Raw genomic sequence first — 25973 nt, 5'->3', positions numbered from 1 at the left:
GAAAGACATTAGAGAGGTCACAGTACAATTAACCTCTTAGTCTAAACTGCACACATGCACATGCACACGTGCAGACACACACACACACACACACACAGACACAGACACACACACTTCACAGAGGTGGAGGTTCTTTGCTTTAAACACTGAATGACAGACATGTTTGGATGTTCGATATCTTCCTGGACTGACTTCTGCTGACTGTGCTTCCCAATGTGCTTTTATTTTGAAGCATTTCCTCTATCCCATTATCGAGGGGGGGGAGTAATAGTGACTCTACCTGTCCCGTCTCACAAACCCTGGCAGAGCCGGGTTGTTTACAGTGGGATATTGAGTGAGTCGGGGGCTCGAGTGGAGTGGAGTCGGATGTGGTTCACACATTCCACCAGAGACTCAGATTACACTGCAGGAAACACCGGCCCTGCAAGACACACACTGCCCGACTCACTGATTTATAAACATGCTGCTCTATGGGACACACACACACACACTCTCTCACACACATTAGAAATCTCAGCGACTTGCTCAGAGCCAGCACTACACCTCCATCCTTCACTCACTGTCCTCCTTTCTTTTCCTTCCTTCCTGCCTTTCCTGCCATTCTCAGACTCTGGACTCTGAGCCGAGCTCCTGTTTTCTCCTCCGCCCAATAAAGACGCAGAAACAATAAAGAGACACCAGAAGGTGTTTGTGTTGAGTGCGACAACATCTATAGGAGAACACATTCATCATTTGGTCTCTCAAACTGACGAGATGTCATTTTAAAATGATGGTTTTATAAAAATCAACCCCGATTAGCAATCACACCCCAAGGCCCATTTTTTAAATATTGATCCTGTTTGAAAGATTTCTAAGTTTCTAAGTTTCTTCTCACACGTAAAACAATGGCAAAGGTCATATATAAAAAAAAATACTTTATATGTATTTGTTCACATTTTTCCGACAACTCTTAATTGTGTTAATAAACAATCAAAAGTATCCGTGTCCATAAAACCTGAGGGGGGGGGGGGGTTGAGCCTCTGACATTAACAGAGGGAAAAATTTGAAACCACGACTAGAACTGTTTCCTACATATTTTCAACCCTAAACAACAAAGGAGGCAGTTCAGCAAACTCTCATTATTCATTTTTGTCATTTAGGTATGAGAGAGTTGCTGGAATATGTGAAATTGGGGCAGAACTGATGCCTCAGTGATAATCAGAACAGTAACTTTACAAGAGTTTCACAAATCTTTTAAAACTTTACTTGTGGTGAGACTTGGATTCTCTGTTTGCTTAACAACTGAATCATACATTTCAAATACTGTATTTAGTAGAACTATCACATTATTTACATTTGAATCTCAGCTCAACTTAGTTAATGTTCAAGCTGAGGTGGTTTTATGGCAAAAATGAAATTACGTCTTATTTACTTGTCTGCTTCTCTCAGAAAACATAAAAATGTGTTATGGAGATTTAGGTAAAATGACAATTAACCGAAAATCCTGATATGATCATAATTTATATTTACATCATTTACATAATTTGTATGAGAATTTCCCAAACTACTATATCCTCACACAGTGCATATTAATATTGTGATATAAGATGACAGATTCTGTGATAGGAGATTTTTTTCCATTTGGCCAAGTTTTGGCAGAATAAGATCTAAGGGCAAATGTGAGCAAGTTATAAAATCTTTATAGGATTAGATATCTGACGGCTTTATGGGAAATTTAATCAAAATTCTAAATGTTCAGAAATGCTGCATATAGAAGCTGAGATAACTGAAGGAACTAACCTTTATTTAGAGGCTTGATAGTTTTTTTTTTACCTTCTTTCATATTACAAAGTTACTCAAAAGAAACAGCATCATTTCTAAAGAGCACAGGTCTGAGTTCACCCTCAGAAACGTTCCCCTCTCTGCTCTGTGAGTCGGACACTCCAGTGGCCATGTTCCCCCCGAAGCTGCTCAGTGGAGAACTCTGGGTAATGAAGCCCAGCTGGGACGGGGGGGCAAAGACACGGCCTGACATAACTCACCCTTCTCTCCCTCGCCCTGTCAACAGGGCTCCCTCTCTTTCCCTTCCTCCTCGTCTGGCAGGTTTCTCTCGTCAGGCCCCCGGAGCCGAGCACGGCCCGGCTAACAGCACACGAACCCTGGCCCGCGAGAACTCAGTGCTGCCTCGCTATCTCCGGGGCGGACTGTGGCGAACGAATTACGGTAAAGAGCTGAAGATACACCTAACCCCCGAGCACAGGATAAGGGCACAGTATGTGGATATGGGCAGCACAGAAACAATAAGGCTCTCAGAATGTCGGATGGCTGCCTGTAGCCCGAAGCAGAAGTGGAGACATTGTCTTGGCTTTGGCGAGACCATGCGTTCATGCCTCGATAATAACCCACTCCATCCGTCTGTCAGCATCTTTATCAATGCCTCTTTTATATTTGTACACCTTCGTATCCAGCGCGGCTCCACACTGCTGCCATGCATTTCTGCTTTGCTCCGGGAGCAGTACCGGGTCAGTCTGTGGGTTGGACTGCTGAGGGGCCCAGGGTGGTTCCGCTCTGACGGTAGGAGGAAACTCCTTCAGGAAATACCAAACTGCCAGACACACACACTCACTCACACACAATCTCTATTTCTCCTTCTCCTAAGAGCAGAGGCTCCTGCACGAACCCGCTCGAGTCAAGAAGTAGCAGCGGTCGACTTTCAGTTTGTCTCAGTGCTTTAAGCTTCCAACACAAGAGAAATCCAGCAGAAATCACCACAGTTCTCTGTGTAGCGTAGTCAAATCTTTTTCAGGTAAGGCAGTTTGCATGCTAAAGCTGGGGTGTTACACAACCCAGCGTCTGGCTGGAGGCCAGAGTTTTAATGGCATCAGTTACAGCTAACTTTAATGAGTCGGCTCAGTTAAACAATAAATCACTGCAGAGTCAAGTTTCTGCCCCCGAGAGCCCAACCTCTCCACTTAGTCTAGTAAAAGTTGATTGAGTTGTTTCCTACTAAAGGAGCCACACAATGAGGTACCTGGATATTAATTAATAATTAATAAAAGCTGCTGGAGTGCAGTCTGGTTCTAATTATTTCCAAGTAGGTCTGCAGAGCATAAAACGTTTGTTTATCAACAGGTTGTTAGCTACATGTGCCAGTAGAGACACTGTGCTCTTGAATCGAGAAATAAAACCTGTGACACTAGATGAGGAAGCACGTGAAACCACAACACGGACGTGTAAACCAGCCTCAACTTCAAACTTCTTTATACATCTATTAATGTTGGAAGTGGATTTCGAGAAGGGTTTTGTTTCTTTGCAGATTCGGGGAAGACGGAAATCATCCAACACGAATAAATCATTCCCTGCTCCCCGGACATTATTCAAATCCTTGTAGGTTAGTGATGACGCAGCAGACCTGGGTTGTTTTGCATGCTGTTTGACTGTTGATATCAGTGACACTTGGCTCTTCTTCACATTGTGAGCTCTGCAGATAAGCTCCCTCTCATTTTCATACTTTACTGAAATGTTAATGAGCTACAGCAAGAAGGGTCAAGAGGGAATTATGTGCAGATGCAACTAGCAGTGATTCCCATCATGGTATCTTGACGTCCCTCTTTGATGTCCATCAGCAAAACTGGTGTCGTAATACCAATATGACTTGATTCTGAAAAAGCTCTTCATACTTTTAAAAAGGCATTTAAAAACTAAAACGATCTCACACGGGTGTTTTAGCTCCGCAGCAGTAAACATCTCCATCCGTATTAAAACGGAACCAGCAGCCTTTTTCCAAACCTCTCCATCTCAGCCTGCCTGACATGAGACAGTTTGTGATGATTTAAAAGTTTGTTCTTGTTCGACACTCCTCTCAATGTTCGGTTTGTCTGAAAACGTGAGCGTGCGCTTTATGTTTGTGTGTTTCCAAACTGCAGCTCTGTGGCTGACCACAGGAAGCTCCAATCAGCAGTGCGGTGTGGCGGCTACCTTCCCTTTCCCCTGGTGACCTCCTCCCCACCCCGCTCCCTCCACAATAGAGATACCAGTGTCACATTACCAACACGGAGGGTTAAGGGTCAATCCCATTTTTCAGCCCTCTCTGTCCCTTCTCCCCTCACAGATCCTTTCCCAGGGGTTACAGCCTCCTGTCGTCTAACTTCACATCAGTTCACGCGTGGCGATGGGAGCGGTATCCGTCGGAAGCCCTCCGTCTCCTCTCCGTCTCCTCTCCCACACACTCTCTCCCCTCCCTCCTCCCTCATCCACACAGCCGTTTTAGGGTCCCCTTGACAGACAGTTCTCTGATCTCAGGGAGCGCTCGCACAATGAGATGGACATGTTTAAAACACCGCTGGCCCCTTTGTGTCATTGTGTTGGTGTGTCTCCGTTACACCCCGGATTAAGCCTCCATTCGAGTGCTGAGGTGGGTCCGGTTACAGGGAGGAAACACTGAACCTGTGAGGACCTTCTGCAAAGAAAACACGGCCGTTTCACAATAATATGGCGAAGCAGGACAAGTTATTTGGGGCGTCCAGGGTTCCAGGAGTGAAAGTGCTGTTTCTGCAGGGACGATTAGGTCCTTTCCACTGAAGGAATCTAACCTGGAACCTGTGGCTTCTCATAATCTGAGCCTTGGGAGCCTTTGGTGCTAGTTTCTTGACTTTCTACATTTCTTAAAAAAATGGGCAGTTCAAGTAAATCTTCATGAGCTTTAGGTAAGTGAAGAAATCTGTTGTGGTACAGGCAACACAAAAAAAGTGGAATTCAAACTTGTCCACATCCAACTTTTTCCAATTCTCTGTAATAAATCAACAGAAATACCTGGAACTTGCATTTTCTCTCACCTCCTGAACAGTGACGACATTTAGCTGCAGCTACTTGCCCCCGAAGAGGGAGAGCGGTGGAAACTAAAGCCTCCATTAATTTTTTTGTCAAGTTCCTGTAATGGAAAAGGTCTGAATATGAGCTGCTCGACAGTTGGGGGACTACAGCTTAGATGGACGTGACACTCTACTGATTGTATCATCTGTAAAAAGGATGAACAACTGTGTTAGAAAACATCTGGTTCTTTGATCGAATCACAATTTCTGTTATATAGATGGATAGAAATCTAATCTCTAGAGGAGATATTTGTTGAGAAACATTTGAGCCCTAAATTCTGGTGCACCGCTGTAAACGTGATGCAGATTTATCTCGCCGACTATGTTTAAACGGTTCATTTTTCATAACCATAACATAAAAAACGCATTGAGGAGAATCCAGGATATAATTAAAAGAAAACTTTGAAATAAGAATTTACAGAACAAAACTTCTTAACCTCCTCGATTCATGTGGCTGCTCGTGGACGAGAGTCAAACGAGCCACTTAGTGTGATGTGCACATGGCCGACAGCGGAGCAGTGTCCTAAATCATAGCTTCTATACCGAAGAAAACCGCACCCGAACCTAACATGTGCATGTGGGTGAAGTTCGCTCTCCCTCAACACAAATCTGCTTTTGATCAGGCTGTGGTTCCTCAAGAGCATCGGGCTTTTTAATTATATACTTTGACTTTCTATCAAACGTGAAGGGAAGAGCTTAACGTCAGTGGAGCTGACAGGTGATCGTTTTCTCACACAAACATTAAATCCCTTCAACTTCACATAGTTATTTTAAACCAGATTTAAGATTTAGATTCCACTTCCTCCTCAGTTTCATTTTTGTCATTACTATGGTTTAGTGTATTTTATCATGTACTTTATTTATGTACTCTAAGCTTTTTAGTTAATTCTGTAAAATAAAAGCTTTCATATCGGCAATAATACAGTTTGCAGATATGTCTATGAAAGGCTGCTATTGGCCGATATCATCAGCCAACCAACATATCTAGTATCTAAGTCTGGATTCATCAGAAAACAAACCTAAACATCTAAATAAATTGGCTGAGAAGTTGAACTGGACACTGACACTTTCACACTGGGGGTGAAACCTTGTGTTTTATCGCCGTTTTTCCGTCCAGCGCAGCGGAGAGCCCGGCTGCCGGCGGTGTTTCCAGACAGCAGAATTGTAGGTAAGGGAAAAGTGAATGGCTTTCTTGTGAACCATCTTGGAAAAGGACACCCAATTCCTCCCTAATATACGGAAACCTTTTAAAATAATGCTAATATTTCATCCTTCCTTTTTTTGTGAAAGTACCGTGGGGCCCTGCCAAATATCCAGACTCAGCCCTGATAGCCCGTTTCGTGTGTCAAGTGCCATAAATTCAGCCGGCGGAGCTCGACAACGCTTGTTCGCTGGATAAATCACGCCGCTCATAAAAGCCATTTGCTTCTTTATGTCCGTCTGGTGTTCAAACATTCACCTCAATCCATCAGCGAGGCAAACTGCTGTCAGAACACTGGGCCTCTCATTACCTCGCATTTCCCCTTATCACCGGCTTCCACGAAGAGGAATCTGAGGAATCCTGGAGCTCGCTCTGTTCGGCAACACCCAAAACATCAGGGTGAAGCGCAGACACATGCTGCTCTTTAAAAACGCAGACTAATTTCTGACACGTACATCGTAAAATGATCACAGATGCTGTGGCCAACTACCGCCACTGGGAAACACGTGTGGGATAAAACAAAGTCGTTGAGAGTGATGTGTGAATCCGGGCTGTGGGATGTTTGCATGTTAATAAAGTCTTAAACTGGCTCCCGGCCCGAGCAACGCCGCGTCCTGTTTTAAGACCTACTGCACATAACAGTATAGCAACTCCACCCAGTGAAATAGGTTGAGCTTGCTGCCTCAGCACTTCTCCATCCAAACAGCTGTGGTTCACTTGGAGGTCTCAGTGCCTCGGCCCCGAGATGGAGCACCTCGGAGAGCCAGCGGTTCGAGAAACCGGCCCCCTGGCTTCCACCGCCGGCCTCCGACTGACACCGCCACACTGCCAGAGACATAAAGCAGGATAATAATAGGTGCTTATTCCTCCCCGTCCTTACCAACCACGCATTTAACTGAATGATAACTGACAAATGAAGGTGAATACCTCAGTGAAAAGCCTCAGATCGAAGAATCCAGTTCAACATAGTTAGTGGGTCACTATCTTGGCAGGTCATCGACTCGGTATCACACAGTTTACGACAGCATAAAAGTGCAAGTGTCCCTTAAAAGGAAAAATTCTGTTTTATTAATGACCCTGGTGTTATTTTTGTGTTCTGTCCATCTTTCTTTCAGGTTATGATAACAGGGCATTAAATCACTCTGTTGCTAGAGAAGGAGGAAGAAACGAGAGGCACAAACACACGTTTCATCTGGAGGAGACCCAGCTCATCATGGTGAAGCTCAATTACCCTGACCATGTTGTTAACCTGCGCTTTGCACAACCGAGGCAAATACAGAGGGTCAATGTTGAACCGTGAAAAGTTACAGCAAAGCAACGGCTGTTTAACGAGGAGCAGATTGATTTCATTCTTATTTCCACCTTCAGGTTGTTTGTGGTCTTTTTGATTTTACTGTTAAGATTAAATTCTTCCGAGGTTTATCTCATTCAGGAGCTCTATTCACGGCTCTCGACATCTTCAGCAGTAAACGTGTCAAACCTACACGGAGAACACGACAGGAAACAGTCACCTAGTCTGACCTGGCTCAGTAAAGTCTAGATGTGACCCTCTGAGAAACGCACAGAGCGCTGCAGTGATTTTCCACCACTCGTCTGTCAGCAGGTGACTGGTGGATGAGTGATGCTTTTATTACAGCGGAGCGGAGAGGCATGTTATTTTTGAAACAAGACGGGTCTGTTAGAGTCGATCGTCTGTGTTGTTCTGTGTATCAGTGGTGCGTCGAGGTGACTTCAGATGAGAACTGTTGGTAGGAACTGTCTCAGGAAGGAACCTGGTGTTCCTCACCGCTGGGCGTTGTCTCGCTGCGTTCCCGTCTCATTGTATCTCTATAATCAACCTGCTGATTAATATCCTCTAATGACCCACAGGGATATAAAAGCCACATTAATAAAAAGTCACCCCGCATTGTAAAAGAACTGAATTTTCCTCTAAGTAGTAGGATATAAAACAGCTGAGCGGTTGAGGAGCCTCCTGTGTTTTTAAAAAACCTGAAGAGAATTCCAACTTAATACTGGGAAACTCTGAAATAGCCTCCATATTTCAGGCTTCATTAAGTAGTAGATATTACGCAGTTATGCTGTTAAAATCTTCCGTGGAGCACAGGGACAGAACTGTATGAGTTACTGCCTGCCAGGAGCCATTATGTCAGCAGCACACATGTCTGTGGGGCCGTACCTGTTTTTCTCATTGATGGGAGGAAGAATTTGCTCCTTACGGGGATCACACACTGTTTCTGCGATCTCGCTGCTGCTCTAACTGCATCTGCGCACGAGTTGTCTGTCACTAATGTTACTAATATTTACAAGAAAGCTCAGATGGTAAAAGCAGAGAGGCTGGGGTCAAGAGGAAAGGTTGTTTAATATCTGCTGAAAAGACGCTTGACGGTAATTCAAACAGAACTCGTCTGGTCTTTTTTTTTCCCAATCTGAGGGCGGAGGCGTCGCTACAGGGATCCTGGGAGTGGATATATGAGGTAAAACAAAGTCCAACGCCAGCTCTTCTCGTGCTACAAAAGACACCACAGTGACTCTGAGGTTTCCACTATGCTTCTACTACAATGCTCGTCTCATGGCACAACAGCATCTGCAGCTCTCTCTGCCGAAGCTCTATCGACATTGGAATTGGCAGATCGTCAATTTCTGAAAACAACAGGCGTGGGTACTTTTTACAGCGAAGGTCCACGTGTACAGAAGTGAGACAGCAGGCAGGCTTTGAAGATGCAGCTCAGGTTCTCAACTTTGTATTCCTCGCACCACGTCCTCTATCGTACAAATGTCTTAATTACCATCTTTAAAAACAGGATAGTGAAACAAGGGTTTATTTTTCTTAAAAAATGAAGTTCTACATACAGTCTTGTCGGCACAGAGGTAAAGAATGCAGGTTCCACAGTGCTGCCCATTCGTTAAACTAAGTTTAAATACATGAGCCAAATAAACTCTTGAACCCTCCTTGAATTTCCCTCTTCAGAAGCCTTGAAGTCAGTTTTCCACATTGTCCGACGGTGTCACATATACATTATGTCTCTGCTTGTGGTTCCAACACTACATTAAAACTATATGATGCTTTTAACCCACGTGAATTATTCAAACCGCCATTTTTTTCATGACTGCAGCATTTTATATACATTTTCCCACAGTTTTGTCTGACATGGTTTATATGTCTGCAGTTCCTGGAGCCCCGACTGCAGGTCAAACCAGGTTCTGTGGGTTTGAACAATCGGCCCTGTTATGGTTCAGGAAAAGATTTACGTAAAAAAAAAAGTAACACGTAATATGCACTGCATTCACTGGTCTGCGTGGGTGGATAATGGACCCATGGATGTTTGTTTGATTGAGTTTTTCTTGGTATCGTGAATAACTGGACGAAGATAGTTGAGGAGCAGTAACATTTAGAGTCAGGCGAACTGTTCTGATAAGTTTGTTTGAGAAATATCTGCCATGCTCTGGCACCAGCTCCTCCTCCATCAGGCTCCAGGCTCATATTTGATTTCTGTTTAATGCACCATGTGTTACAGACACCATAAGATAGACACCTTGTTTTAATTTGACCAATCAGCAGCACAGCCTTCAAGTCGGTAATCAAGCTGATATGATGGTAAAATGTCTTGATCTCTTCGATCGGCTTTAAGACAATAAAAAGTCCAAATGAGAACTTCTATCCACCGGCAACATTTTAAAAGTATTGTGTTATTAAAAATGTCAGCCAGTGAGTCCAGGATCAGTTGCATACTTGTGTTAGTCAGGACCTGAGAATACATCAGTGCCTCGGGTCAGAATATTTGGCTTCGACAATTCCAGTTAAGATTATCGTATGAAATTCACCTCAAAGGTTTTACAATCTGCTCAGCGGCAATCTGTAACTTTGAACCTATAACAAATGAAGAAAGAGGGATTTATCTGTGAGGACAGACAGCCGACAGATGATGTGAGAAAAGAATATGACTGAAATAAGAATAACGATATTTCGTAGAATACATAATATTACAAGCGTAGTTTTCCATAATATTTCAGTGACAGTTTTCCAGTCCGTCTTGCAGCCGCATCAACACATGGGAACACAGCAGCAGTCTGGCCTGGAGGTCTTTAGAGTTGTTGCTTCGTATTAGTTGCAACCGACAGCGATGGGCTGAGACAAAGAGAATAAAGCTGCTTGAAGAATTCATGAAGGTATTGTTGTTGTGCATATTTCTGTTTTGGGTGTGGGTGACACAGTCGCCAAGCTGCCAAGCGATTGATGTGCTGCACGTTACCTGTTACTTTCCATTCGGCATTGTTTAACTTAACGTATGGATTTTCTCATGACTTGTGTGACAGTGCTACACGAGCTTGTGCACCTGCGTGTCTCTGCATCCGCTCTGCTGTGGCTCTAATTGGGATTTTGAATAGCTCAACAACAGGTGATGTTCCTGTGTCTGTCTTTGTCTCAGGTCCCATCTGTGCTGGCCATCAATAGATGTGCTTATGAGAGTCAGGAGATCCGTAAGTGACGCAGGGCAGGGAGGTCACACACTTCATCACACACTTCATCACACAGCCAGAAGGAATGCATTCACGAAGATCTCTGACGATGTCTAATTAGGTCAGTGACCAGAAAAGGTCTTTAAATTCACTCAAGTAGATGAGTTCTCAGGTGTGTCCCTGTCATGCAGGACCTCAGCAGGGGGGGGGGGGGGGGGGGTGGACTCCACTTGACAGTAACAGTAATCAAAGGTAACCACAACACCCAGTGTCCTTAGTCCCCGGATCAGAGAAGCCATTGTCTGAGGCTCCTCGTCCAATGACGACAGGACGGATGGCGTATGAGCCAGAGTGTTTCTGGTGAATTGTGCTTCAGCGTATCGCACTTCTGGAATGACAGCAATCTGACACAAGAAGGAAGTTCAGGACGCGGACTTTCACACATGCACGCACTGACGGACAGGCAGTTGACAGATCTCGAGGTGTGGTGTGTCACAATAGGGCTATTTTTAGGGGTTGATGTGGGAGCTTTTGATTCTTACCTTCTATCTGGATACTAAAAAGAAACCGGCAGAGCAACTGGTCTTTCAAAATCTCACAGGTGCGAATGCAATCCACATTTCACGCCAGTTTCCTTTCTTATCCCTTTTAGCCGTCAGTTCTGCTTGTGAGTAGAAACTTTGAACTCTTTGTGTCAATAAATAAAAGAACAATGGCTCCGCGGAGCAGCCGGACTGAGATCAGATGCGGCAGCAGGATGTTGTACTGGGTCACAGCGAAGATAAGAGCAGGATTTATTTGATCAGCGTCTTTCTTCTCTGTGCACGAACACAAAGATAAATCAAAAACCCTGGACTGACCGACCGAGTGTGTTTTGTCTGTCAATGCCCACGCCGCACACACTCCACGCTCCACACAGGCCCGTGCAGCAGCAGTGGTATGTAGCACTCCTGCTTTTCACATTTGTTTGTGCCGCACAAGAATAAACTTGCATAATCGGTCATGGTTTGACGGTACATGAGTGCACTGCAGGGAATGCTAGTACGTGACTCTAACAAAGTGTAATTTGCATCTGAGCTTCTCTATACATGGGAACCTCAGAGGGTGATCCCTGGCTGTCAATCAGAAACACACCACAGAGACAAACAGCCGCCCACTCATGCCACCGTACACCGCAGGGATGCCAGAAAAATTATTAGCAGATCACCTGGTGGAAAATCCAACAACAGGCAATTTTGACAATCGATTTAATTATATAATTAATTTAAAAAAAGATTATTGATGGAAGAAGATTAAATAGAATAAACAACTTGGAAGTGAAGCAGCGGTGCCTCTGGCTAACCTGCCGCACAGCTGCCAAGCTTGGAGATGGAAATCCCTGTTAATATACACAGAGGAATTCTAGCTATAGATGGCAGGGAACACTGGGGAAGTCATACGCACTTGATCTTTATTACAGATGCGTGCGCTCATCTGTACCACTACTCGTTTTATTTAGCTCAATATTTAGATTTTTTAAATTAAATTCAACTGAGCTAAAACACAACATACATTACATGAAGGCACTTTACTTCACAGGTAGTAAACACTTGGCGACAGTGGAGATGAAAACTTTATCAGTTCCACCTCTGAGAGAACCAGACTCAGTGTGGGCGGCCGTCTGCCTCGACATGTTGACGGGAGAGAAATGAGGGAGACGGCGTGACATGACAGACGGGCGCTGCTACTGTGGCTGTATCACAGTGAGCGTTCATATCAATCACATGTGCACACTGGTTTATATTCCATTTCTTTGTTTAGGAGACATTTTACGAAACATGTATTCACTTTTGTACATATTGTTTTTCCCTTTGCTGAGGAGGTTGTTTTCTCCCGCATTTGTTTGTCTGTTATTTAGCAGGATTAAACTAAATCTACTGGACAGATAACCACAAAACCGGTTGGAAGAATGTGGTGTGTGTCAGGAAAGAAGCTCTAAAAATCTGGTGCAGATCCAGGAATGTTTTCTACTTTGTTTTTTAACACTGCGAGATCATCGCAAATGCCAGCTGACGGAGAGATTGTTGTTTGTGGGCAGGTTAATCTCACCTGGAAGGACGTTCATTCCTGTTGCATCACTGTGAGTGAGACAAAGACGCGAGTGCAAAAGGGTGAGCTGAGAAAATGTCAGTGGAAGAGTAATCGAGAGAGAGAGAGAGAGAGAGATAAAGACAGATTGAGAGACAACTTCCCATTTATCACCACTCGTCCTCCTCCTCCTCCTCTGAGTGAGTGTTTGGACAAAAACCACAGAGCTGTCACTCAACTTCCATCACTTCATGCCCTGCAGCGACACATGAACTTGGAAGAATGACGGCCGGGCTGCATTAGTGCGGACACGCACAAGTGTGTACGTGTAGACACACAATAACTGTGCTTGCATGTATTCAGACACACACACACACACACACACACACACACACACACACACACACACACACACACACACACACACACACACACACACACACACACACACTCACACACTCACACTCACACACGCCTACATCAACAATTAGGGATTCCAACGAGACAAATGTGCTTCTTAAATAAATATTTCAGGTCACAACAATGATCCCTTAGATTACAACTTGTTAAATAAATCACCAATACATTAAAATTAAACTTTATTTCCTAAAACCAAATTAAACCACAACACTAAATATACTTCTGACTATAAACCTAACATTAAAATCTTTTTTAATGCATTTTAAAACACTACAAACTCAACACATTATCCTGCAAAGGTGGTGAGTGTTTCTAAACTGTGAGGGCACTGACTCCTGAGGACAGCAGAGGGATTGTTATTAGTTTGACTCGCTGATCTGAGAAGTTCACCGACAGAAGCTCCAGCACCACAATGTGGTCGTGTTCAACCAGATCGATGCTTGAAAGTACAGGAGCTGATTCCCTTAAAGAATCACGTTTAACTGGACTGGCTCAGGCGACGGCCTCAGTGAGAGTTGGTAAGTGTAAGTGTTTTAAGGAAAGTAGAAAGTGGTGAAGGAGTTTGAAGATGAATCTGAAGACGACAGATGTGTTATTACAGGTTGCAGCTCATATAACAAAGGGAGGTAAAACTTAACTCTACATGAGCTCAGGTTTATAAGATATAGTAAACATGATAACAGCACAGTGCTACTGGGACTGGATTTTAAAAATATTCAGGCCTCTGAGTCAGTGTTGCAACAATTGTGATCCTTCTTTGAATTGAATCCTCCTCAGCTCCACAGCAGTACGGAGCGATATTAAATTACAGACAACCTTTGTGTTTGTTTCACTCGTCTGCTCTTTTGTTTCTGGCCTGAAGATAAACTGTGAGACTTTGGGAGAAGAAAAAGAAAAATCCAGGCGATGTTCTTATCGTCCAATTAACGAGGAGAACAATCGACTTCCCAGAAACACACACTCCCTCCTGAGCAAAACATTTTCCTACGCGGTTCATCGATGTTCACTCACACACCCACTTCTCCTCCACATACGCTCTTTCTTTCCCTGTTGATTTTTTAATTTTTACAGGTAATGTTAATTTGGCTCACCTCTTTTCCCCCCGTCGCTCTGAACCGCTCCGTTTCGGCTCTTGGCCTACTTTCCAAATAGCGCGCTCCGCTCTGATTGGTCAGCGGGTTCACCCCATTTTCCTGTGATTTATCAAACGCGTATGTCACACCCCTATACCCAGAGGCGTCCCGATCCAGTGTGAAAACACAGCTGTAGCCAGGGCAACAATGGCGTCAATTGTATCGTAGCTGGTAGTTCGGTATGTTACTTTGTACCCGGTGACGCAGACGCTTTATGGGCAGAACAGAAAACGCATGGAATGAGGGCGTTTCAAACTTCCTGCGCGGGAGGCGGTCTCTCTTCGCCGCGGGCTTTGTAACTCGGCAGAACTTTTACATGCACAAAAACAAAATATATGGCGCATTAAAGAAACGGAAAAAACCCCAACAGCATAATACGGGCGCTCTCACTCTCACTGTGCATCCCACTCCATGAATCACATGCATTGAATAAACATGAAGGCGGGTCTCACGCGTAGTCAGTCCCAGTCGTATAAATCTCTCACCGTCTTTAGAAAACTGTGAGAACCAAACAGAGGAAACCATCCGATCACAGCAGATATCGCTAAAGCCGTGATCCCGTATATATCACCTGGCAACTAAAACTAATCATACCCATTAGAGCACAATACACAGAGACACGCCTTTGCGAAAGGCTCAGGCAGAAGACGCTCACCTGAGCCAAACCTCAGAGCTGGCACGGACCCACGAGCTGACAAGCGCCTGCCAGCTCAGCAGAGCCGATACAATGGAAACTAACAGCAGCCAGGACAGTTGGTGCTGTATGAAACTTACCTGCAGCTTTATTCAAAACAACCCATGACAGCTTGGAACCGCACGTCTTTCACTTTCGCGTGTGACGATCTGCAGAAAACGATTGGCCCGCGTTGATTAGCCCTGCGCGTTTTTCACATCCGGCAAACGGCGTCCGTGACCACAGACAAACTCGCCGTCAACTCTGCAGCCTCGGGGCGTCGGATCCCAAATTATACACAGACAAGTGCACAAGGACACACAAAGGAACACACTCGCACCACATGTGGAGCGCACCTGCATATTTAACCCCCTCGCACACCTCCCCCCTGACTGCTCGCTCCTGTCCCAGGGGGCTGGGGAGATAAATGAGCTCATGTCAGACACACACACTGACAGGGATAATGATGAATTACATATACATTAGTACACAGCCAGAGGACACACTCTCTCACACACAGCCACATGCACATTTTAAACACGGGGCCTCACACGGATCTGAAATTTCTTGCTGCTCAATAGCAAACATTGCAACAAAAGAGTCTGAGTCAGCTAAAAACACACGCACACGGACACACAACCACACACACACATGCACACACGCACGGACACACACACACTCTCTTGATGACAGGTATTTCCACTTGAGGAGAGCCACAATGCTGAGCTGTGAGCTCGGTGTCAGTCACTTCCTGTCTGCAGGGGTCAGAGGTTAAACACTTCAGTCTCTCTAAGCCCTCCCATAGAAATGAAGAGATATTGAGACAGAGCGAGGAAACCGCCGGCTGTAAGTGAACCGTTCACCTCTGAGCCACAAACACGTTCCATTAACACACACAGAAAGTCTCAATATAAATTTAACAACAAAAATGAACGTCTGAAGTCTTTACTGTGAGCTTATGGAATGTGTGAAAGGCCATTTCCAATATATTACAATGTAACGATTCAAATAAACAGATTGAAAATATTCAGTAGGTAGAGAAAGACCCAGAAGATCTTCACCATCAGCATTCGCTTGTTATTCAGCAGGATAATGCAAATACTACTGGACGGATTACCACACAAGTGGATGGACGGATGTGGGAAGGCTCAGGGAAAAACCCCAGCGCTTTTTGGTGCAGATCCAAATCTGGACTTTTTAAACTTCCTTTAACATTTGTTCAACATCTAACTGAATTCTCAGATAGTTGGTGGCTGGTATCGATGAATGTGTTCAGTTGCTTGTGCATTGGAATAAAAACCTGGATCTGGATTTAAATGTGAGGGGTGTCGGCTTAAACCAGTAATCACCACCGATGTGAGGCAGAGAAACATAATGTGGTTTCAGTGTCGGGCCTTGGTGGAGGTTTGAGCTCTGCTGAGTTCTATTCTAGGTATTGGTTAGTTTATTTATTTAAAAAAAGGGACAAGGCACATTAATCAACATGCAATATATACCTGTGTCAGATTTAGCCATGCAGACTCATTTTCATCTGCAGTGTTTCAACAAACACAACCAGATCAGCATCTGAACTTTGAGGAAGGAAGAAGTATCAATAACAAGAAGAGGAATCGAAGGAGAGCATACCTGCGCTAAGGGTAACGCCCTATCTCGCTACGTTTCACTTTCTCGGGTTTGGATATTCGTTTCGGTGCGGTTATTTATTTACACACGGACTTACAACACATCTGAAAAGTGATTCTGTTTTCCGCCCCTCATGTGAAGCCTTTAGATCTGTGCCACGTGTGAACGGTGGAATCGGCTCAGACACAGTAAAGCGGGCAGATGTAAACCGAGACGACTGTACGTCTGAATCCCCTCCGTCAGTTTGGATGATTCTCTGCAGGACGAGTCAGTCTCTCTCCGAGAGCTCAGATCCGCTGCCTCATAACTCCCGGTGACACCTGAGAGCTCGTATGTCATGACACACTGTACGTGTTCAACTCGTCATCCGTCTGCAGAAGCTACTGTTTTGACAAAACGGCCACATGCTCTGTAACCGTTGCTTCAAGCTTCAAAAATATGCAAAGCCGGTGCTAATAATAGGATCTTATAGAAAGTGGATCCCTTGTGTTTTGGCACTGGCACATTGTTGCTCATTTCTGCCAATAGCTCTGTACAATGCCAGTGAAACACAAGTGGCGGTAACGTGCCAATATACACAGCAATGCACCAGCAAAGGCAGAGGAATGCTAGCGAGTAAACATGGCTGTGAACAACATGCTGGTTTAAAATAATGTTTTATAAAGAAGGACATCGATTTTACACATTTGCAGCAACTCAACGGTTCAGCTCCGGTCTCTGGTCTAAGCCGCCTGCATGGATTTCATGTGTGAGTGGATGTTTACCTCCAGTCACTTTAAAGTTCACCTGGTTTCACTGTTATTTACCGACCGGGTCTTTCATGCACCACATTCCATGCTCATCACACATCGGCACATTAGCTGCACTGGGCATCGACGCCGCAGGAAGATATCGCCCGTTTGTTGAGGCATCGTAAAAAAAAAGGGCTCGTGAAAAGAAACCAAACACTTTCTCTGCTGACAGGTCACTGTCGACTTCTCTCTGGACTAGTTCTCAGTTTGGATTCAGGGTTACGGCTGTGAATGAATGAGCCAACATGCACAGAGAAGAATGGCCCAGGTGTGTGACCGCTGCCTCCATCGCCTCGGCAGTCAGTCAGCGGGGCCTCCCTGCTAATCCTCCGCCGTCACTCAACTGGATCTCAGCTCTAATCTCGCCAGGCCAAAGCTCAGCGGAGGGGCACTCCTTGCTTTAAACTGGGAACCTGACAGCTAATCTGGGGCCACGACGCCTCAGGGAAACCCTACACCCTCCGCGGGGAGCAGTCACAACACCCCTGGGGGACAGCGATGAGAGAAAGACTTCCCGAATGTCAAAGACACTTCACACCTAGAGAAAGATGGGGGGGATAATACACTGGCTCATTTTGGATTTGGATGCTCATTTGAATACGGTTAAAAAAACGCTGGTACTCTTGTCCACTCTTGTCCCTGCACCAGCTGATACAGAAAAAAAGCACTGACACAGATGTTCTCATTCTGTCAAAGCAGCTCATTCACTCTGAAAACCCCCGTCACTGGCAGAGTTAATGGATCCAATTCACGCCCTCAATATTAAAACGTTTCCCTGGCTGAATATGAGCACCTATTCAGCTCCGACCGGCAGGATGCAGCCTACATTACTCTTAAAGAGGCGAGCTGGCCTGATTCCAGCTGTTTAAAGGCATACAATGAGCAGGCCCGGGCTGTCAACTGGACCCGTTAGTGCTGATAAGTGCATGGTCTCAGACACAATGACCGGCAATCAGATACATGCAGAAAGAACCTGTTATATTCATGTTAAGGTCAGGTATATAGGACAGGAAATATCTGCAGTGCAGTGTCATGAAGCGTATGGAACGATATCTGTTACATATTCAAGCAAACGTTTACAAGCCCCTAAAACGGAGAAGTAAGGAAAAGCAGCCGAGCTCGTTTTGGTCTGGAAACCCGGAAACGATGATGAAGTCACTTGCAAAAACGTTTCCAACCCTGAGCAGCTCAACTTTGCTGTGGGTACGAGAGAAGAAATCCCTGCTCGTACTTTTCACCATTGTTCTTTCTCCTTTGTTGTATTTTTCTGTAACTAAACAACCAACTGCAGAGTGGACAGTCAGCTTCCTGTCTACACCAGCACGTACATGACCGGTGTCATCGTTTCAGTTTTAAAACGTATCAGTATGGATGAAGCCGTGACTCTCTAGAGTCAAATGTACAAATAATAAGGTTGAAAAACACGTCGTCTTTCAACAACAACTCAGACACATGTATAATGTCCTCCTGGCTGCAGCTGCAGCTGTGGGCGTTCAGGCCAGTCATAAAGGTTTTAATGTTATTACTGTAATAAAAAGATATATATGCTCAAACTGGTCATTGACAGAGAGCAGTGAAACCAAATCCAGGGCAGAGCATTATTTCAACAACACCAGACGACACTTACATTCATGCACAGTCCACACACACACAAACACGGGAAGAAAACTGACTTACCACTTCAGTGGGGCGGAAGTATTTTGCGTGCACCCTCACGTGCACCACCCCCGACTCCTGGCAGCGGCCGATCTCACTCTCATCCTTCCCCTCCCACCTGGAAACAGACAAATCTTTACACGGGGGGGAAACATGTTCCCACAGCTGCTCAAAGATCCAGCTCACGTCTCCCTGATTATTTCTTGTGCGGTTTGTTTCTTTAACGTCTCACTCAGACAAAACATGTCACCGGCCGGACTTTTCTGGGGTTTTTTTCACGATTCTACACAACAGGCATCGTGGACGACGACACACACCTTCACTGACATGCCTGCGTCTTGCAGGACACAGGAGGGAGGTGAAGGAGAGGTGAGATGGAGGAGGGGAAGTGACAGGAGCCTTGTAATGGGTTTCCAAAACATGGAGGGAATAATACAAACCTCTCTTACAGGCAGAATCAGAAGCTGGGGTTTAAAACCTATTTACATATTAGTCACTTACGTGGCTTCTTACTAAAGTCAATCTGTTTCATGGTTCATTCGACAGAATACAGAAAACAGCTGCTCGTTTCTATTTCTGCTCGAGTTGGCTTGTTGAAGAGAAGTGACGGACGTGACACTGGAAGAATACAAATAACTCAGGAGACGTAGAAGATGAAAACAAAGCTGAAGACCACAACAGCTTTTTAGGATTCACCAAACATAACAGAACTGTAACTATATCTTTTAAAATCTTTTTGTCTCTTCTCATCAGTCATTTGTGAAACACTTTGAACTTTACCTGTGTGAAAGGGGCTGCACAAATAAAAGTTCTTTCTTCTTTCATTCTGTTTATCTCTGTGACCACATGATGACATTTAATTCAGACTTGAGACTGGAAGTGTCAGTGAAAGGCCACCATGTCTGACCCTGATTCAACAGGATCTCATTCAAACATGAGACCAACATAGAAAATTCATGGTAACACCGATGTGACAATGTGACTGTGTGTGTGTCTGTGTGTGTGTGTGTGTGACTGTGTACTTACACAATAGTCTTCCCCACATGTTTGAAGGCCGCCTCCACAAACTCCCTCACACTGTGCACCTCCCCTGTTGATATGACGAAATCGTCTGGCTCGTCCATTTGCAGCATCAGCCACATGGCCTGAAAGAGACACACACATAGAGGTTAAACCAGCCGACACATCATGAAGACAGTTTGACGCTTCACACTGGACACTGCCCAACTCTGATCCTGATAGACAGGAAGCCAACCTGTGACCTCTGAGCCGGGCGTTCGCCCGTACCTCAGTCCTGACGTCACTGCAAAGGCTCATGGGACACGTACTGTGGGAAAGGAGGACAGAGCACTCCCACAGGCTGAATGTGCTGCTGGCACACACAAAATCACACACGTGGCCACGAGTGCACGTGCGCACATGCACGCAAAACGGATTTGCAGAAAACTGACCTGGTCCAACAGCTTTTAAACACGTCAGTAGCAATATTTGAGATATGATAAACCTGAAGGACTAAAATTACAACATCCTCCAAGCTCCTGACTTGTGCTCACGTGTGACTCTATTTCTAACTGCACAGTGTAGGCAGCAGCAGCAGCAGCAGCAGCATTATTATTATTAGCCTATATACTCCAGTGAAAGCTGATCGTCTGGGTCCCTTAATGGACCCGTGCTCTATATTAAACAGCCAGTGACGGCGTCCCATAATATTTATGGTGAACCAGAGCCAGCAGGTCAGAGCGGCTGATCCCTGGCACGTCCAGCCTGATTAGAGGAGACTCACCAGGGAGACAGGGACAGACAGACGGAGACCGAGAGACAGAGGAAAGCTCATGACTGCTCACGTATAGATAAATTAAATCAGTGAGGACAGAAGGTCCAAGAGCAACAATTTACATTTTTTTTTTGCCTCAACAGAAGTATGTCAGGAGGAAAGCACATCTTTAAAATAATATCTAAAGTTGCATATGTTTGAGATGTTATCCATTCAGTCCGTACTGAATAGTTTCAGTTCTTACTGATTCGTGGTTCAGATTCTTGTTGAACTAATCACCTGTTATTCAGGAGGTTTCAGTTTCCATAAAGAATCAGAAATGCCAAGATATTGCGCGAAACTTCACTTTACAAATGCAAAGCAATCTCATTGAGAAAACTGGGGTGTCGGCTTTTAAAATTCCGTCGGACACAGAGACTGTAATGTTTGTAACATGTGTATCATGAATTAAATAATCTATTAGCTCATGTAAACATCATGTTCAAAATATTTCTGCCTATATAAACACTTTTTAAAATACTGTGTGCAGAAAGCCGTGAGTGACCTTGTTGAGGAGGTAAAATGTGACAGGTGCTCACAAACGTTCATGTGAACTGCGTCTCAACACAGACACCTGATGAACTGAAGTGACACCTTTCACTCACTGGTGGTAGTTTTCCATACATACCACCACGACAACATACCTGATGTATGGAAAACTACTCACGCAGTGCACTAGTAACGCTACACACGAGCACCGGTGTGAAACCTCGCTGGTGTTATTCCACACAGTCGAGAGCCGGAGCTGTAATTCAGACCCGACAGCAGGAAGGTGGAGAGTTAGCTTCCTCCGTCTCTGCTCAGGTGACTGCAACTCTCAGCCTGTCTCACATCAGCGCACTTTATTAGCTCCACTTGGATTTGTGTTGAATGGAGTGTGTGTGTGTGTCTGTGTCCACGTATTTCAAGCCAGATGCATTATGTGTGTTTTATGTGCTAACGTTGGAAAAAGCAGAAGCTGGTTGACTCTGAACGTTTAGCAGATCCTGTGCTCCCTCTGCAATAGTGCACACACACAAATTTAACAGTAATTAAAATGTATTATATAAAATACATTTTCTATTTTATATCATATATACTGTATATTCCATATTTTATTTGCATCATCATTTTTCTTTGTTATATATTGGTGTTCGAGGAAATGCCAGGATAAAAGTTATGAGAGATCCGAATATGCACAAAAGGTTTAATGTAAATTATCTCCTGAATAAATAACCTTTATTAGATTCTATAAGGAATTAAACTTTAATAGGAACAATCTTTTAGAAACCAGGGATACGGAGAACCGATGCATCGATCAAATGATATTTTGATTTCAGTAGAAAAGACTAATAAAGTGATTTCTCCTCACAAATGAAGCCGTGACACCGCTGTGCAGTAAAGTGCTAATTGCCGTCTCACGCACACTAACAGTGATGGAATGCTCTTCCTCGGGGGGGGGGGGGGGGCGAGGCCGTCCTATCTCAGGATCGTTCAGGGTCACCTGAACGCTCAAGGCTGATGGCTCCCCTGCGCCTGACCTCTGACCTCTCACCCTCTGGCCCCTGATGAACAAACCAGATTCTCACACAAGACGATATCGGCACCTCGAACTAATATTGAAACATCAATGTTCGGTCAGAATCTGTTTATAATTGTTTCCACATTTTGAGCTTGTTGAAAATGACAGGAAATGTGACATATCTCAGAAAATCACATTAGTCTGTGGGTCAGATTGTCACTTAACAGATGAGAAGATACGTCAGAAAGTCAACTTCAGATTAGATTAGATTACTTTACATTCACTTGAGCTTTTCTGCACCTTTTTCTCCACTGATAAACACATGAAGCAAAGTGGAAAACAACCACAATAGTTGTGAAATTTTAAAATATAAGGATTCTTTTATACATAATTATACACTAAATATCTTTGTTTTAGATGTGACATGATGAGCAATTTAAAGATGCTCCCCTGGGCTCTGAGAAACTGTGGCTACACAAAATGATTTTGCAATAATGTGAATAATTATTTGTCAAAGCAATAATACAAATAAATATAAATATTGAATTATAAAAGAACACACTAAGTCTGGTCTGAGGATTTAATTCACGTCCTGCCGACTCGTCCCTCCTCGGCGCGAGCAGAATGAATTATCACTGGAGTCGGTGAAATATCACCGACACTGACATGGAGGCTGTGAAACTGTTTTGATCGTCTGACTAGCTGATTATTTAAACTTGTAATGAGAAAGACTCTTTTCCTTTCTTTTCCCACCGACCACTCTGATGAATGTGCAGCGTGTAGTAAACTGGACGGCTGCGATGATGGGATTTGGGAAACGCAGTTTGGCTTCTCGTGCTTCCAGAGAAAATGTTTACAGCAGGAGCTGAGTGATACGGCCTCTGCTGATTTTTATCCAGGAAATGTAATAAATAATATTCTGTGTATTTTTTTCTTCTCATTGCGGAGGGAATAAAACTCAGTGAAATCACAGCAGCCGGTGGTTTATTATGAACAGTTGAGGTCGGAGCGCTGGATTTAACATTCCCACGTTTAACTTCTCCTTCTTTTCCTTAAACTCCTCCACACCGCCCCGCCCGTCTTTCCCCTTCCTCCTTTTACCTTTTGCCCCCTTTCCCCTTCTCCCTCTTTCTGCCCCTCCACCCCTCCCTCCCTCCCTCGCTCCATCTCTCTCAGGACCGCTCTGCTTCATTAGCTATCTGATAAACGGCGAAGAGGTTCAGCCCTTCACACTGAACCCGCACCTTCCTGTTCACATGGCCACAGGATGACCCCCATCACGCACTCACCGCTCGGCTCCGGCTCCAGAGACAGACACCGACCCCTGCGACCACCCCGAACCCCTCTACCTGAATTATACTCTGACACGAGCACGACGACCAGAGTTCAACTGCTCGGCTTTGTTCAGAGGCTGTAGGAAAACACATCTACACGTCGGTGACATTGTGTATTTATGAGGAGAAGGAAGGTTCATTATCCGTTATCTGTTTGTGGTGCAAAACAAACTGATTCAAGGGATAAGATGATGAAGTGATACCATACATTTCTTTAGATGTTAAAAAACTACTATGAAACATGTAACTCGAATATAGAAACAAACCAATAAAACTGTGATCTTAACCTTGAAGGACTCGGATTTTAAAATCTCTCACTGACAATGATAGGCTGGAACAGCTGTCAATCAAAGGAAACCTGCTGCATCATAACTCTATTATCTTTATCTCTCCTTAACATATAAAATAACAAAAAATTAAATATATTATTTAGTCTTTAAAGTGGAGAACTTTAAACAACAGTTGCAAAAAACTGTGATTTAATTCGTAACCATATAAAGATGAAAAAGAAAAAACGTTTGAAGAATCAGCAGATTTAAAGATGAAAACCAAATTAAATAATCGTGATTCAGCAGTAATTTCTAGAGAACAGTTTGGTGTGTGCCACGTTTCTTTTCCTCCTCAAAGTGTATTATATTTAATGTTTTCCATATGTTCGCTGTCAGATAGAACTCGGATAGAGAGCAACCGAAGCTACTGGGCTGCGGGAAAATCCCTGGTACAAACCAAAGTCTGCTGACTCAGAAAACTGCACAGGTCACAAAGTGCACTCTCACCACTGCAGGAAAAAAAGAAACTACAGCCGCTCCGCTCCAGAACCTTTCTATGTGTTCGACTGTTTTTAAATCGCTGTAGATCGGTGTGTCCTCACAGAACAGCAGCTCCACGGCTGCTCGTGAAGAAGGTGGAAGTTTTCTGACTAAGTTGTTTTAAAAATCAAAGTCCTCTCCTGAAAACAGATCCCGATTCCTCGTCTAAAAAGAGCTGACAAGTCCTAAAGGTTTCTTAGAAAACAAAAAAACCAAACCGCACTTTCAGTAACGACTTATCTCAACCTCCCCCCCCCCCCCCCTGTGCAGCCAGCTGACCTCCCCATCCTCCCTTCTCCCCCCTCTGCGTCTCACCTCCCTCACGGTGCCCCAGCCTGTGGCGGCCCCACGCTCCTCCGTCTCTGGCTGCTTGACTACAGCTGACATGTGGAATGGCTCACAGTAAACACTTAATGGAGCCGCTATTACGGCCGCAGAAAGCCATCAGCCCCAATCACGGGCTGCTAATGCCATTAACCCCGGGGGTTCACACACGCAAATCTTTATCCCCATGGCAGCAAACACACAGAACGTTTTTTTCTGATTCAGAAAAGACATGAAAAGGCCACGTTAACGTGAAACCACAAATTCTTTAATATGCATGAATCAATTCAAATTCCTCCACAAATTTGAACAGCTGAAACGTGGTAAATAAAACAACGTGCAGAGTGGCACAAACCAGGGCGTCTCCAGTGGGAAACCAGTATGATTTAAAACTTTTTTTTTAAAAAACCACTGGAAGTGAAGATTAAACTTGCAAAGGAAATATGCATAAAGTAAAACATAAATAAATAATCATCCCCATTGTCCCAAGTTTGAAAAACTTTAACCAACAGTTTGCCTCATTTGACTTCAACCACCACGAGCGCTCGTCATTCTCAAGACAATAAGCGTTTTAACTTGCAATTCCTCAAGTTCGTAAAAATCACTAACAGGCCGGATAGAAAGGCATTAGATAACACGAGAAGCGTAACCAGAGTTGGCGACCTGCAGGGAGTACCCCGCCTCCCGGCTTATGTCGGCTGGGATTGGCTACAGCCCCCCCAACGACTATCGAAGAATGAGTGACACAGATATTTGACGAATGTTGGATAAACTCAGACAGAAACAGATCAACGACGCAGCGATTATCGGAACTAATAATCCTTCTTCTTGGGTTTTTCAGCATCGGGAAACTTTGTGATGACATCCCCTAAAAAAAGATGATGCATCTAATCTGAATTTATTAATTTTTTAAGGGCCTTTATTTGTAAAATTGCGAGGACCCAGATAAATGGATTGTCTGCCTTTAATTTCTAATCCCCGAACACCACCTGAGTCTGTCGGAATCGCTGCGGCTTTCCCGACAGGCGGTGCATTCCTTCAGATTTACCATCGGGCCCTGATGGAAGCGCAGAGCGTTTCATTGAGGCCGCACTCTTCCCCACTACAGAGCTCGAGCAGAGCTGGCTTTTCCAGATCATTTGTAGCTTAAGAGGTTCTCAGCTCTGTTCCACAACATGCTTGCACAGCTGCCAGACAAGAATGTCAAAGACTGAAAAATAAGAAGAAAAGTGTTCTCATTCTGGCGAGGGCCAGAGGGAGAGGCTTGGATCGGAGCAGACGCCGCTCCAGCCCGGGCCCGCCTCATACCACTGATAATGA

General features: G+C 44.5%; 1 protein-coding gene across 1 annotated transcript in view; it reads right to left on the bottom strand.

The window, feature by feature from the left end:
• Positions 1–25973, bottom strand: part of gmds (GDP-mannose 4,6-dehydratase) — a 141533-nt gene that overhangs the window by 16074 nt on the left and 99486 nt on the right. The window contains exons 8-9 of the mRNA XM_034583469.1: positions 19899–20017; positions 18894–18990 (exon numbers count right to left, since the gene is read on the bottom strand). Coding sequence (XP_034439360.1) covers positions 18894–18990; positions 19899–20017 — 216 coding nt within the window. The remainder of the gene's footprint in view (positions 1–18893; positions 18991–19898; positions 20018–25973) is intronic.

The sequence above is a fragment of the Hippoglossus hippoglossus genome, chromosome 4 (genome assembly GCF_009819705.1).
Source record: "Hippoglossus hippoglossus isolate fHipHip1 chromosome 4, fHipHip1.pri, whole genome shotgun sequence".
NCBI classification, from domain to species: domain Eukaryota; kingdom Metazoa; phylum Chordata; class Actinopteri; order Pleuronectiformes; family Pleuronectidae; genus Hippoglossus; species Hippoglossus hippoglossus.
Note: the sequence above shows the minus strand (reverse complement) of the source record. Positions and strands in the feature narration are given on the sequence as shown.